The sequence below is a fragment of the Chiloscyllium plagiosum genome, unplaced genomic scaffold, assembly GCF_037043375.1.
Source record: "Chiloscyllium plagiosum isolate Xiang-an unplaced genomic scaffold, Cpla_swu_hap1 HiC_scaffold_17, whole genome shotgun sequence".
NCBI lineage: Eukaryota > Metazoa > Chordata > Chondrichthyes > Orectolobiformes > Hemiscylliidae > Chiloscyllium > Chiloscyllium plagiosum.
Genome location: NW_028270155.1, coordinates 13,072,641 through 13,086,297, shown reverse-complemented (window position 1 = coordinate 13,086,297; position 13,657 = coordinate 13,072,641). Strand labels below are relative to the sequence as shown.

The following is a 13,657-nucleotide window of genomic DNA, read 5'->3' as shown; positions in this document are numbered from 1 at the left end:
ATCCTGAAAAAGACCTCTTTATCCTCACTTCCTGCCTTCTGCCAGTCAGCCAATCCTCTATCCATGTTAGTACCTTGTCCCTAACACCTTGTATCTCATTTAGCAACATTCTGTGCAGCATTTTCTCAAAGATCTTCTGGAATTCCAAATAGTTCATATTCACTCGCTCTCTGTTTAACTCACTTGTTACCTGAAAGAATCCTCATAGGTTTGTCAGGCATGACCTCCCCTTGATGATGCCCTATTTTATCATGCACTTCCGAGGTCAGGCTAACCGGCACCAAACTCATCTCTGCATACCTCGACACTGTCCTGCCCCCCTTAGTCCAAGAACTCCCCACCTACGTTCGGGACACCACCCACACCCTCCACCTCCTCCATGATTTTCGCTTCCCTGGCCCCCAATGCCTTATCTTCACCATGGACATCCAGTCCCTATACAACTCCATCCGCTATCACGAAGGCCTCCAAGCCCTTCGCTTCTTCATCTCCCACCGACTCAACCAGTACCCTTCCACTGACACTCTCCTTCGACTGACTGAACTGGTCCTTACTCTTAACAACTTCTCCTTCCAATCCTCCCACTTCCTCCAAACCAAAGGAGTAGCCATGGGCACCCGCATGGGCCCCAGCTATGCCTGCCTCTTCTTCGGATATGTGGAACAGTCCATCTTCCACAGCCACACTGGCACCACCTCCCACCTTTTCCTCCGCTACATCGATGATTGTATTGGCACTACCTTGTGCCCCCACAAGGAGATTGAACAGTTCATCCATTTTACTAATACCTTCCACCCCGACCTCAAATTTATCTGGACCGTCTCAGACTCCTCCCTCCCCTTCCTCGACCTCTCCATTTCTATCTCGGGTGACCGACTCAACACAGACATTTACTACAAACCGACCGAGTCCCAGAGCTACCTAGATTACAACTCCTCCCACCCTGCCCCCTGTAAAAATGCCATCCCATATTCCCGATTCCTTCGCCTCCACCGCATCTGCTCCCAGGAGGACCAATTCCACTACCGAACAACCCAAATGGCCTCCTTCTTCAAAGACCACAATTTCCCCTCCGACATGGTCAACAATGCTCTCCACAGCATCTCCTCCACTTCCTGCACCTCTGCCCTTGAACTCCGCCCCTCCAGAACCCCACTGGTCCTCACCTTCCACCCCACCAACCTCCGGATACATCGTATCATCCTCCGTCATTTCCGCCACCTCCAAACAGACCCCACCACCAGGGATTTATTTCCCTCCCTATCCCTATCAGCATTCCGGAGAGACCACTCCCTCCGCGACTCCCTCATCAGGTTCACATACCCCACCAACCAACCTCCACTCCTGGCACCTTCCCCTGCAACCGCAAGAAGTGCAAAACCTGTGCCCACACCTCCCCCTCACCTCCCTCCAAGGCCCCAACGGATCCTTCCATATCCATTGCAAATTCACCTGCACCTCCACACACATCATTTACTGCATCCGCGGCACCTGATGTGGCCTCCTCTACATTGGGGAGACAGGCTGCCTACTTGCGGAACGTTTCAGGGAACACCTCTGGGACACACGCACCAACCAACCCAACCGCCCCGTGGCTGAACATTTTAATGCCCCCTCCCCCTCCCATGCCGGTCCTTGGCCTCTTCCATCGCCAGATCCTGGCCACACGATGCCTGGAGGAAGAGAGCCTCATCTTCCACCTAGGAACCCTCCAACCACACGGGATGAATGTAGATTTCTCCAGCTTCCTCATTTCCCTTCCCCCCACCTTATCTCAGTCCCAACCCCCGGATTCAGCACCGCCGTCTTGACCTGCAATCTTCTTCCCGACCTCTCCGCCCCCAATCCTTCTCCGGCCTATCACCCTCACCCTCACCTCCTTCCACCTATCTTATTCCCAGCGCCCCTCCCCCCCAAATTCCCTTCCCCCCCTACCTTTTATCTCAGCCCTCTTGGCACACCAGCTTCATTCCTGAAGAAGGGCTTATGCCCGAAACGTCGATTCTCCTGCTCCTCAGATGCTGCCTGGCCTACTGTGTTTTTCCAGCACCACACTTTTCAACAAGAGTTTCTTATGTTCAGTATCCCTCCCTTTTTAAACAGGGGTGTTACATTCGCCATTTTCCAGTCCTGTAGAACAGTCTCTGATTCCAGTGATTCTTGGAAGATCACCATCAAAGTTATACCATCTCCTCAGCTATCTCTGGAGTGTAGTCCATCACGTCCAATGATTTATCGATTTTCAGACCTTTCTGCTTCCCCATCATCTTCTCTTTAGTGATGGTCACTACACTCACCCCCTGACTTTCTTGAGATTCTGGTATGCTACTGGTGTCTTTCCCAATGAGGACTGATGCAAAGTATCTATTCAGTTTTCCTGCCATTTCTTTGGTCCCTGTTACTGATACTGATAGTCTAAGATCCATTCTTGCCTCTATCTTACCTGATAGGTATCTAAACATAGTCTTGCAATTTTCTTTTATATTACTCCCTTGCATATTCTTATATTTCATCTTTTCCCCTGCTTATTGCCTTTTTAGTTCCCCTCTGCTGGTTTTGAAAGGCTCCCCAGTCCTCTGGCTTCCCACTAATCTTCACAGCACTGGATGCTTTCTCTATGCCTTTTTACTGTGCTCAACCTCCCTTGTTAGCTGTGGTTGCCTCGTCCTCCAGTTAGAATGCTGCTTCTTCGTTGGGATGAATTCCTGCTGTGGATCCTGAATTACCCCTAGAAACTCGGGGCACTGTGCTTCACCATCTTCCCTGTGAGGTTCCCCTTCTCAATCAACTCTGGGCCAGCTCCTCCCTCAAGTCTTTGTAGTTACCTTTACTCAATTGTATTACCATTGTATCAAATTCCAACTTCTCCCTCTCAAACTGCTGAGTTAATTCTGTCATATTACGGTCGCTGCTCCTTCGGGGATCCTCCACCTTAAGCTCCTTTATCAAGTCTGCATCATTACACATGAATATGTAATTGGCTGAGAAAAATGTCATCATGAGGAATCCAGACCAGCTCTAAGCAGCACCACTTCCTGTGTTTAGGCCTGTTTCCAACTGCCCAAGCCAGGCATTGTCTGAAAACCAGATGTTTTCAGAATGTGCCATGCACCACATCTTATTGAAAAAAATTAAGTGATGTATAGCACTTGTCTAATTATTCACACGAGTCCATTCCCACATTCCAAGTTCCCATTGGTCATGCCTGTTCAAACTTGCTTCAAAAAACCCATGTGACTAACTTCCCGATCCAAAACCTAGCAGGATCTGCAACCCAGCACAGCCTCAGCCCTGAGGTACCTAGTTTGGAGACACCATCCAAAGCCATGCACAGTTCCTAAGGCATGGTCTCACCAAAACCATGCACAATTGCTGTGTAATTGCCATGTTCTTGTACTTTAAAGACCAGAGTGACACTTGCTTTCCTGATTTCTCACTTCCGCATTCAACATTGTGTGTTCCTTAGATGAGTATTCCCGCACCTTTCTGGACATCAGCATTTAGAAAGTTTGTATCTTTAAAAATGATTTGTCTATTCTTAATACCATACTGAATAAGCTCGGACTGGCCATATCATACTCTTTCTGCCACTTTGTTGCACATTAACCAGTACGTATCTCATTGCTGCCTCTTTATAATTTCTCCAAAGTTAGCCATTCTACTCAACATTTGTTATCATCAGATCACTTAGACATTTTGCACTCTGTCTGTTTCTCTCAGTCATTAATATAAATTGTAAGTGGTTGACACTGTGACACTAATATTTGAGGCACTCCTGTCGTCACAACCTTCCACTATAAATAAAGCATTCTGCTTATCCTCTACCCATGTTAACATATTACCACTGCTCCAGCTTGGTTTGTCTACTAAAGTTTTATGTGGCATCTTTTTGAATGCCTTTTGGACATACAATTTTATATTTAATACCCTTTTATCTACCTTACTGTCAAAAAAATTCTAATCGTTTTGTTAAACACAATTTCTCTTTTCTAAAACTATGTTGATAATGTCTGATCAAACTATAGTTTTCTGGTCATTGACGTCAGGGTAACTGGCCTGTAATTCCCTATTGTATCTCCCTTTTTTCATCAAAATTAAAACTAGTCTCAAAATATTAGTTCAAGTCACCTCTATTTCCTCATTTCCAGAATAATTCCTCCTGTTTCTGCCTCCAAGGGAGCAACATTTGTGGTAGTTCTTTTAAATACATGTCAAAGGTCTTCTGATTGCATTATGTTTTCCTGAGTATTTCACCCTGTTTATCCTTTTTCATCTATTTTTTGGTGGCTTTTTGATTTCTAAGACAGTCCCAGTCCTAGGATCTCTCCTACTCTTTGCAACATAGTCTTCTTTTAACCTAATACTTCCATCTTTAGTAAACCACAGATACATCTTTCTTGTTGAGGTTTGTTCTTTTAATGGAGGATATTTTTCTTGAACATTTTGAATTGGCTTTAAATGTTTCCCATTTTTAATTTATCACCATATCTTTCAGTCTACTTAATCAACTTTAACCAGCTATTTTGTCATGCATACATGATTTGCTATAATTTTGAGACATTATTAGGGACCTATAAACTACTCCCACTAGTATTTTCAAACTCTTGTTATTCCTGATCTCTACCCATGCTGATTCCACATCTTGATCCTCTGAGGCAAAACCCTTTTTCACTGCTATTATAGACTCTCAGAATGAAAACAGACCCTTCGGTCCAACATAATCACAAACTAAACTCGTTTCAACTGCCTGCTCCTGGCCCACATCTCTCTAAACTTTTCCTAATTAAGTACTTATCTAAGTGTCTTTTAAACATTGTGCCTGCATCCACCGTTTCCTCAGGAAGTTTATTCCACACACGAGCCACCCTCTGTGTAAAAGAAAAATGCTCCTCATGAATATTTTAAATCTCTCTCCTCTTACCTTTAAAAATTTGCCCAATAGTCTTGAAAATCACTATCCTAGGAAAGAAGATACCACCATTAACCCTGTGTATACTCCTCATGATTTTATAAACCTCTTTAAGGTCATCTCTCAACCTCCCATGCTCCAGTGAAAAAGTCCCAGCATATCCAACTCAAGCCTTCCATTCCTGGCAACGTCTTGGTAAATCTCTTCTGAACCCTCTCTAGCTTCACAATATCCTTTTTAAAAATTCATTCATGGGATGAGTGCGTCTCTGGCTAGGCCAGTATTTATTACCCATCCCTAATTGCCCAGAAAACAGTTGAAAATCAACCACATTGCTGTGGGTCTGGAGTCACATGTAGGCCAGACTGGGTACAGAAGGCATTTCCTTCTCTAAAGGATATTAGTAAACCAGATGGGTTTTCTGCCCTGATGTCATCCTTCACTATCAGAGCTACCCATTCTCCTTTACTATTTTTGTACTGTTGTGTCTGGGATTTGGGCTGCTTCAGCTAAAATGCTGCACCCCACTTTGGCTTGTCCTCAGAGATGTGCTGACTCGATTCAATTTTCTTCAAGTGAAAGTTGTTCATATTCTCATTGAATGAATGTCCAAGTTCAAGTTAACAAGACCCTGAGTGGTCTGCAGATGTTTCGCTATTGAAATTGGCCATTGTGTCGAGGCATTTTATCCAGCTGTGATTATTTTGGGCAAAATATTTGACATGTACACATTTTCCTGTGTTCTCACATATCATTAATTGATAAGGTGTGTCTCACTCATATCGCCTGACCAAGTATCTGCAGGGAAGGAAAAAAAAACAGAAAGACCTCGTACATTATCCATATTATCCAGTTCCATTGGGAAGTCTTACCTAATTTTGGTGAGAGGTTAAATGTTTGATGTGATTTTAGTTAGTCCAGTTAGTGTTTAGACACAGTATTTGTAATGAACGCAATTGAAACTGTGTCAAAAGGTTATGGGCTCAAGTCCCAGTCTAGAGATTTGATCATAACATTGATACTGTGAAGTGTATGAGAGATTGCTACTTTACCAGAGAATCAACACTGAGTGCAGTTATATTGCAAGAGGGTCATTTATGAGAGAGTGCTGCACTGTTACAGAATCAGCATGAGGGAGTGCTACACTGTTACAGAATCAGTACTGATTGAGTGCTGTACTAATGGGGAGTGAGTAGTGAGGGAGTGCTGCTGCGTTGGAGGGTTTGTCCTGAAGGAGTGCTGCACTGCCAGAGAAGCTGTTCTAAGGTCAGAGATGCTACCTTTCAGATGAGGCATTAAACAGCTGGCTCCTTTTGCCTTTGTGGGGGGGGGGGGCGATGTGAAAGATCGAGCAGCACAATTTTGGGACTTCGACCCTGTCTATCTAATCCCTCTGAAAAACAGCTAGATGATGTGCCTATTAGCACTTTGCTGTTTGTGAGATTTGCGATGCATAACTTGCCTGCTGCAGTTCCTGCACTATCGTAAGGGACTACACTTCGAAAAGAACTTTCTTTCAGGAATACCCAGGATTGCAAAAGTCGCTACATGAATGAAAGCCTTTTGTTTCTGCTGAGTATTTTGATAGCTGCTCGATACTCATTTGTAAGGTTGACGTGGATCTCACTGTGAGTGGACCTCTGTCATCAGTGTCCAGTCCTCGGATGAAAGCTGAGGCTTGACAAGGGCGAGCAGGAATCACCATAATGCTGTTGAGTCTGACACCATACACAGGGCAGAGAGAATCAGAATGTTTTGGGGAGAAGACAATTTCCTTTGGGATTACAGCTTCAGTCCCTCTGAGTGGAGTGCAGTTTTTCTCCCCTTGTTCCCAGAACTCATGCTGCCAACTTCACCGTAGAGTGAGTTGAATGCACTCCAAAGGGAAATTGGAACTTCACTTTCAACATTTTGGCCATGCACCAGTGGTGATGGGCATTAGTCTGCTTTGGAAATGTATTAATTCCTTTCTGAGTGGTGCACGCGCCCTGCAATGTGCTTTGCACCTACCTCAGACCTCCTGTGTAGGAAGTGGAAAAAGTTATTCCCAGCTGATGGGCAGCACACATGTGCAGTGCAAACCTTTTTAACTTCTCATTTAGATAAAAGCAGAAATTGGGATTGTACAGCACAGAAGATGACCATTTGATCCATCTTTTCCTTACTGGCTGTTCTGAAAATGTGACCCAAAGAGTTTCACACTCTTTATCTTATCCCCACGGATCTTTGAAATTTACAATTAATTATTTTCCTCAAATCTTTCGGAAAACTTGAACAAACTTGTTCAATTAAAAATATCCCCCCTCTTCAATTATTTTGCAGCTGTGTCCTCTGGTTATGTTTTTAACAGCATAGCAGTGACTACTCTTCAAAAATACATACTTGGCTATGAAGCATTTTTAGAATTTCTAAGCTGTTCAAAGATGCTGTACAAATTTGTTACTTCCTGGTAACTTCTGCTTTCCCTTTTTTTTAGCAATAGGCAGCATGATTTTGTGAGTGGGAGTCATGCCTCACAAACTTGGAGGTTTTTTGAGGAGCTAACGAAGATGATCAATGAGAGAAAAGTGGTTGATGTTGTCGATATGGATGTCAGTAAAGCCTTTGACCAAGTCCCTCATGGCAGACTGGTACAAAAGGTGAAGTCACATGATATCGGGGTGGGCGAACAAGATGGATACAGAACTGGCTTAGTCATAGGAGACAAAGGGTAGCGGTGGAAGGATGCTTTTTGGAATGGAGGATTGTGGGTAATCATGTTCGACAGGGATCAGTGCTGGGATCTCTGCTATTCATGATCTACACAATTAATTTGGAAGAAAATATTGCTGGCCCAGTTAAAAAGTTTGCAGACGATACAAAGATTGGTAGAGTTGTGGAAAATTGAGGAGGATTGTCAGAGGATATAGCAGAATATAGATCAGTTGGAGACATGGGCACAAAAATGGCAAATGGAGTTTAATGCATACAAATATGAGGTGATGCATTTCGGAAAGTCAAGTACAGGTGGAAATTACACAATGAATGGCAGAACCCTAAGGAGTATTGGGATCAGGGTGTGCAGGTCCAAAGATCAGTGCTGGTAGTTAAGGTAGTAAAAAAGGCCTATGGCATGCTTGCTTTCATTGGAAGGTGTATTGAGTATAAGGATAGACAAGTTATGCTGCAGCTTTATAGAACTTTAGTTTGGCCACACTTGGAATATTGTATACAGTTCTGGTCACCACACTACCAAAAGCATGCGGATGCTTTGGAGAAGGTACAGAAAAGATTTACCAGGATGTTGCCTGGTATGGGGGATTTTATCTATGAAGAAAGATTGGATAGACTGGGTTTGTTTTTGCTGGAACACAGAAGGTTGAGGGGAATCCTGATAGAAGTTTACAAGATTGTGAATAGCATGGATAGAGTGGAAGGTATGAGTCATTTTCCCAGGGTGGAGGGGTCAATTACTAGGGGACACAGGATCAAGGTGCAGGGCAAGTTTTTCACACAAACGATGGTGAGTCTCTGGAACACATTGCCAGAAGAGGTGGTGGACAAGCAGGAGGCTGGAAGAACACAGCAAGCCAGGCAGCATCAGGAGGTGGAGAAGTCAACATTTTGGGTGTAACCCTTCTTCAGGACTGGGGGTGGGTGTGGGGGGAGCTGCAGATAAAGGGGGTGGCATGGGCAGGGTGGTGAGATGGGGATAAGGTGAACACAGGTAGAGGGTGCGATCTGCTTGGCCGAAGAATGGTTATGTCTGAAACATTGACTTCGCCACCTCCTGATGCTGCCTGCCTCCTGCTTGTCTACCTTTGATTCCAGCATCTGCAGTTTTTTTGTCTCTAACCAAGGAGGTCGTGGAAGCAATCACAATAGCAGCATTCAAGAAGCACTCAGACAAATACATAATAGGAAGGGAATAGAGGGATATGGATCCTGTAAGTGAAGACAGTTTTAGTATGGAAGGAGAAGGTGTATCAGCGTAGGCTTGGAGGGCCAAAGGGATGGTTCCTGTGCTTTATTCTTTCTTTTTTTCCTGATCAACATGGAACCACATCTCCTTCAGCCTCCAGCACACAACTTCTCTACAAATGCCATTTATCTGAATGTTATTTGTACTCATTTTATAATGTTCAATGAAAGAAATACTACAAATGTGTGTCAAGGTGTGTTAAGGACATATTTTAATTGTTCTTTCATGAGATATAGGGGTTCCTTGATGTCCATTCCTAATTGCTCTTGAACTGAGTGGCCCACTGGGCTATTTCAGAGTATGGGAGGGGGGAGCAGTCAAGCACATTAGTGTGTGTCTAGTGTCACATGGGTAAGGATGGCAGATTTCCTTCCCTAAAGGCCAGTTGGGCTTTTAACAATGATCACTGCTAGTTGTCACAGTCACCATTAATGAAATTAAATTTAGATTCTACCAGCTGCCATGATAGGATTTGAACCTGCAGCCTGAAAACATTAACCTGAACCATCGGGTTACCACATTGCTAATAGGTCATCACCTCCCATTCCTTGCTCAAGTGACTCATTCACGAGAGCATCAGTTGTTTGCAGTGTGTAATTTGAACTTTGGATGATATCTAATGACCTTATATTACCCATCCTGCCCAATTTTCCTTGGAAAGTTTCCAGGAATATGGGGTGGAGAGTTTTGATGGATGGCTAATTCAATGTTACTATGTTACACGACCTGCCAAATTGAAATAAAAATAAAAAATCACACAACACCAGGTTATAGTCCAACAGGTTTATTTGGAAGCACTAACTTTTTGACCACTGCTCCTTCATCAGGTGGTTGACAGCCACCTGATGAAGGAGCAGCGCTCTGAAAGCTAGTGCTTCCAAATAAACCTGTTGGACTATAACCTGGTCCACACTCCACACAGACAGAGCTCTGATGACGAGTCATCTAGACTTGGAACATTAGCTTGCTCTCTCCCCATGGATGCTGTCTGACCCGCTGTGATCCCCAGCATGTGTTTTCAGTACAGATTCCTGCATCTGCAGTAATTTGTTCCTACATGGACATTCATTCCAACTGTTCCATGCCTGTGTTTGTGCTCCTTCTGAGTATCCTCCTTTTCTTCATCTCACCCCATCAACAATATCCTTCCATTGCTTTTTCCTGCATTCTTTCTTTTCTTCCCAATAAATACATCTATCGTATTCTCAACAACTCTACACAAAGACATAAAATCAAGAAACTTTGGACATACTCAGTAATTCTGGTAGCATCTACAGAAAGAGATGTAACTCTTATTTAAATTTCAGGGCAGTGACATCTGGAAGGAGAGGTGGTAGCATATTGATATTGTCATGGGACTAGTAATCCAGTACCCCAGACTAATGCTTTGGGAAATGTGGATTCAAACCTCACTGAAGCAGATGGTGAAAATCTGGGATTAAAAGCTAGCTTAATGGTGAGCATGTAAACACTGCTGATTGTCACTAATACCATTTTGGGAAGGAAGTCTTGATTTATTATTGTCACATAACCTAGGTACAGCAAAAAGTTTTGTTTTGCGTGCAGCACCGGCAGATCATACCATACAAAGTGCACAGGGGTGATAGAACAGAGTGAGGAATACAATGTTACAGCTGCAGAGAAAGTGCACTGAGAGCGAGGTCAGCGTTAAATTTGAGAGGTCCATTCAGGAGTCTAATAGCAGTGGGGAAGAAGCTGTTCTTGGACCTGTTGGTACATGTGTTTAAGCTCTACTCAATGGAAGAGGTTGGAAGAGATTATAACTGGGGTGGGAGGAGACTCTGAATATATTAGCTGCTTTTCTGAGGCAGCAGGAAATGTAGCCGGAGTGGATGGATGGAAGGTTGACTTGCGAGATAGTCTGACCTGTATTCACAATTCTCTGCAGTTTCTTATGGTACTCAGCACAGCAAATCTGCCGTCTTAACCTGGTCTGGCCAACACGTGACCCCAGACCCACAGCAAAATGGTTGGCTCCTAACTGGTCTTTAAATGCCTTGGATTCTATTGCTAGAGTGCTTGAAGTGACAGATTCTAGCTGTTGTTTACCAATGTTTAAAATGTCTTATCAGAAGTGCCTGAAGGATAAGCCTGTGGATCAAGCAGACACGGAGTCCAGTAACTAACGTGTCTGTCTTGTGTCTCTCCCTGTCATTTGCGTGGTGAGATACATTAAAAAAAGCTAGTTCAAATTGACCCACTTTTAATTGGAGATGGTTAGATAAATACAGTGCCTGTCGACCACCCTGTGGCATGTATTCAAGTGGCACAATCCCTTGTTTTGTATTTCCAGATGAAGATGTTTGCAAGTTGTATTGCATTGCTGAAGATTTTGACTTCTTCTTTGCCATGTCTAACAAAGTGAAGGATGGAACTCGGTGCGTTGAGAACAAATTCGATGTTTGCATCGATGGCATTTGTGAGGTAAACTACGTTGCCCATACTTTCGCACCTAGACTGTCATCTTCTGTTTCCTTCTTTTCTTTGATTGAAGTACTGTCTATATTGCATTATTTCAGTTAAGGAAACCACCCCAGTTGCTTTTACGCCAGAATGTAAATAGAGCCTTTCCAGCTCATTTTTTTTCCGACTTTCATCCTACTAGTGACCCTGCTCAAGGTCAGCAGGTTCAGTAAATCTTGGCCATAGATTCCAGTCTAGTCGTGGGATTTAAATTTAGGATGTCAGAATTTGAAGAGCTTGACTCCCTTGGGTTCTAGCTGTCACCAGTCACCCTCTAAATATTACAGAGAAAAAGAAACATAAGTAATACATGGAACAAAGCATTGCTGCTTTGGTGAACTTTGCCACACGCTTGTGGAATGTGAGATAACCTTCATTGCACAGATGGTCCGCATCTTGTCTGGTTGTTGAGAAGCCAAGCAGACTAGGAGTTTCATACTTCCTTACATGTTTCTCGGCCCTTATCGTGTCTCCCCTCTTCTTGAGAAACATTGCCAGAAGCCAAGAAATTATTTGACTGACTGCAAACACTGGCAAACATTGTGATGCAGCACGGGTTTTGAATGTAATGTGGGTAGGGCTCCCGTAATTGCTGTTAAGCACAATCTTAAGGCAGTGATTAGCTGAGCCATACACAACAGAAAGCCCTCAGGTAGGAATCCCAATTGGTGCTCAGGTGGCCGACTGAATTGTAATCAGTGAAATATTTCCTCAGGCGGTGGGATGTGACCATGTTCTGGGCTCCAAGGCTGGCGTGGATGCTTGTGGATTATGCAATGGAGACAATTCAACCTGCAAATTCTTCAGAGGGCAGTACCATCAACAGCACCGGGCAAATGGCAAGTATATCAGAAACAAGGAGCCCACTGCAGCAATATGCCATGCATTCATTTATCTGTTACTGTCAGAGAGTTGTTTATAGCACAGAAGGAGGCCATTCAGCTCATTGTGTTTGTGCCATTTTCCATGGTGCAATCCAATCTCAGGTTGGCACAGTGGCACAGCAGTTAGCACTGCTGCCTCACAACACCAGGGACCTTGGTTTAATTCCTGCCTCAGGTGATGATCTGTGTGGAGTTTGCACATTCTCCCCGTGTCTGTGTGGGTTTCCTCCCGGGAGCTCCGGTTTCCTCCCACAGTCACAAAGATTAGTTGGGTTGGCTATCCTAAATTACCTATAGTGTCCAGGTTTGTGCAGGCTAGGTGGGTTAGCCATGGGGAATGTAAGGGTGAGGGGATGGGATAGGGGTGGTGGGTCTGAGTGGGATGCTCTTTGGGGAGTTGCCTCTTTCTGCCCTGTGGAGATTCCATAAATCAATCCCACTCCCTGGCTTGGTCCTTGTGGACCGACAAGTTTATCTCCGTCAAGTGGCCATTATAATTTCTATTTCAAACCATAAGTTATTTTTGCTTCCTCCATCCTCATGGGCAGTGGGCTCCAAGTCAAAGCCACTCACTATGTGGAAACATGCTTTATTATAAACCAATGTGTCTCTTGCTCAAAATCCCAATTTGGGTCTCTTAATGCTTGTCCAGTGCTCTAATGTCTATTTAATCTAAGCATGTCATAATCTTGTACATCACTAACAAATCTCCCCTCAGTCTTCTCTGCTCTAAGGAGAATGAACCCAGCCTTTCCAACTTAACCTGATAACTAAGACTCCCCGTTCCTGGAAACGTTCTGGTAAATCTCCTGTCTATCTGCTCAAGGACCAACACATCTTTCCCAAAGTGTCCTGACCAGAACTGGGAACAGTATTCTTGCTGTGGGCTAGCCAGAGTTCTGTATAGGTTTCGCACAATCTCTCTGCTATTATAATCAATACTAATATTTACAAAGCCCAAAGTTTTATATGCTTTGCTCACCACTCTGAGTGTGACCTGGCACTTAACATCAATGCATGTGGGCCCCTCAATCCTTTTAATCCTGAGAATATTTATGAATAATGTCGTTAAAGCAAAGGGGTCTTTTTCAGTCCTGTAGACCTCTATGACTTTATCACTGCTCCACATCCCCTCTGCCACAATGCAGCACCTTACACTTCTTCAGATTAAACTCCACCTGCCATTTGCCTCCTAACTTTGCTGGCCAATCTCTATTTATTGTCTTCACTATTTACAATTCCTCCAACTTCAGTCTCATGGGCAAATGTTAATGAGTAACTCTACATTACAGCAGAGAAGGCAGTGGTCCTCCAACTTGGGGAATGCCACTATCTATCACTTTCTTGAAAAAAACAGCGCTCCACCACATCTGCCTTTTTTTCTGTCCTTATGCCAATTTGCTATTCAGTTGCACACTG

General features: G+C 43.9%; 1 protein-coding gene across 3 annotated transcripts in view; it reads left to right on the top strand.

Annotated features, from left to right (window-relative positions):
• The window catches only part of adamts18 (ADAM metallopeptidase with thrombospondin type 1 motif, 18), a 266,551-nt gene that overhangs the window by 158,722 nt on the left and 94,172 nt on the right, over positions 1–13,657 (top strand). For all 3 annotated transcript variants that reach the window (XM_087995705.1, XM_043706550.2, XM_087995706.1), the window contains 2 exons: positions 11,185–11,315; positions 12,070–12,193. In XM_087995705.1, coding sequence (XP_087851831.1) covers positions 11,185–11,315; positions 12,070–12,193 — 255 coding nt within the window. The remainder of the gene's footprint in view (positions 1–11,184; positions 11,316–12,069; positions 12,194–13,657) is intronic.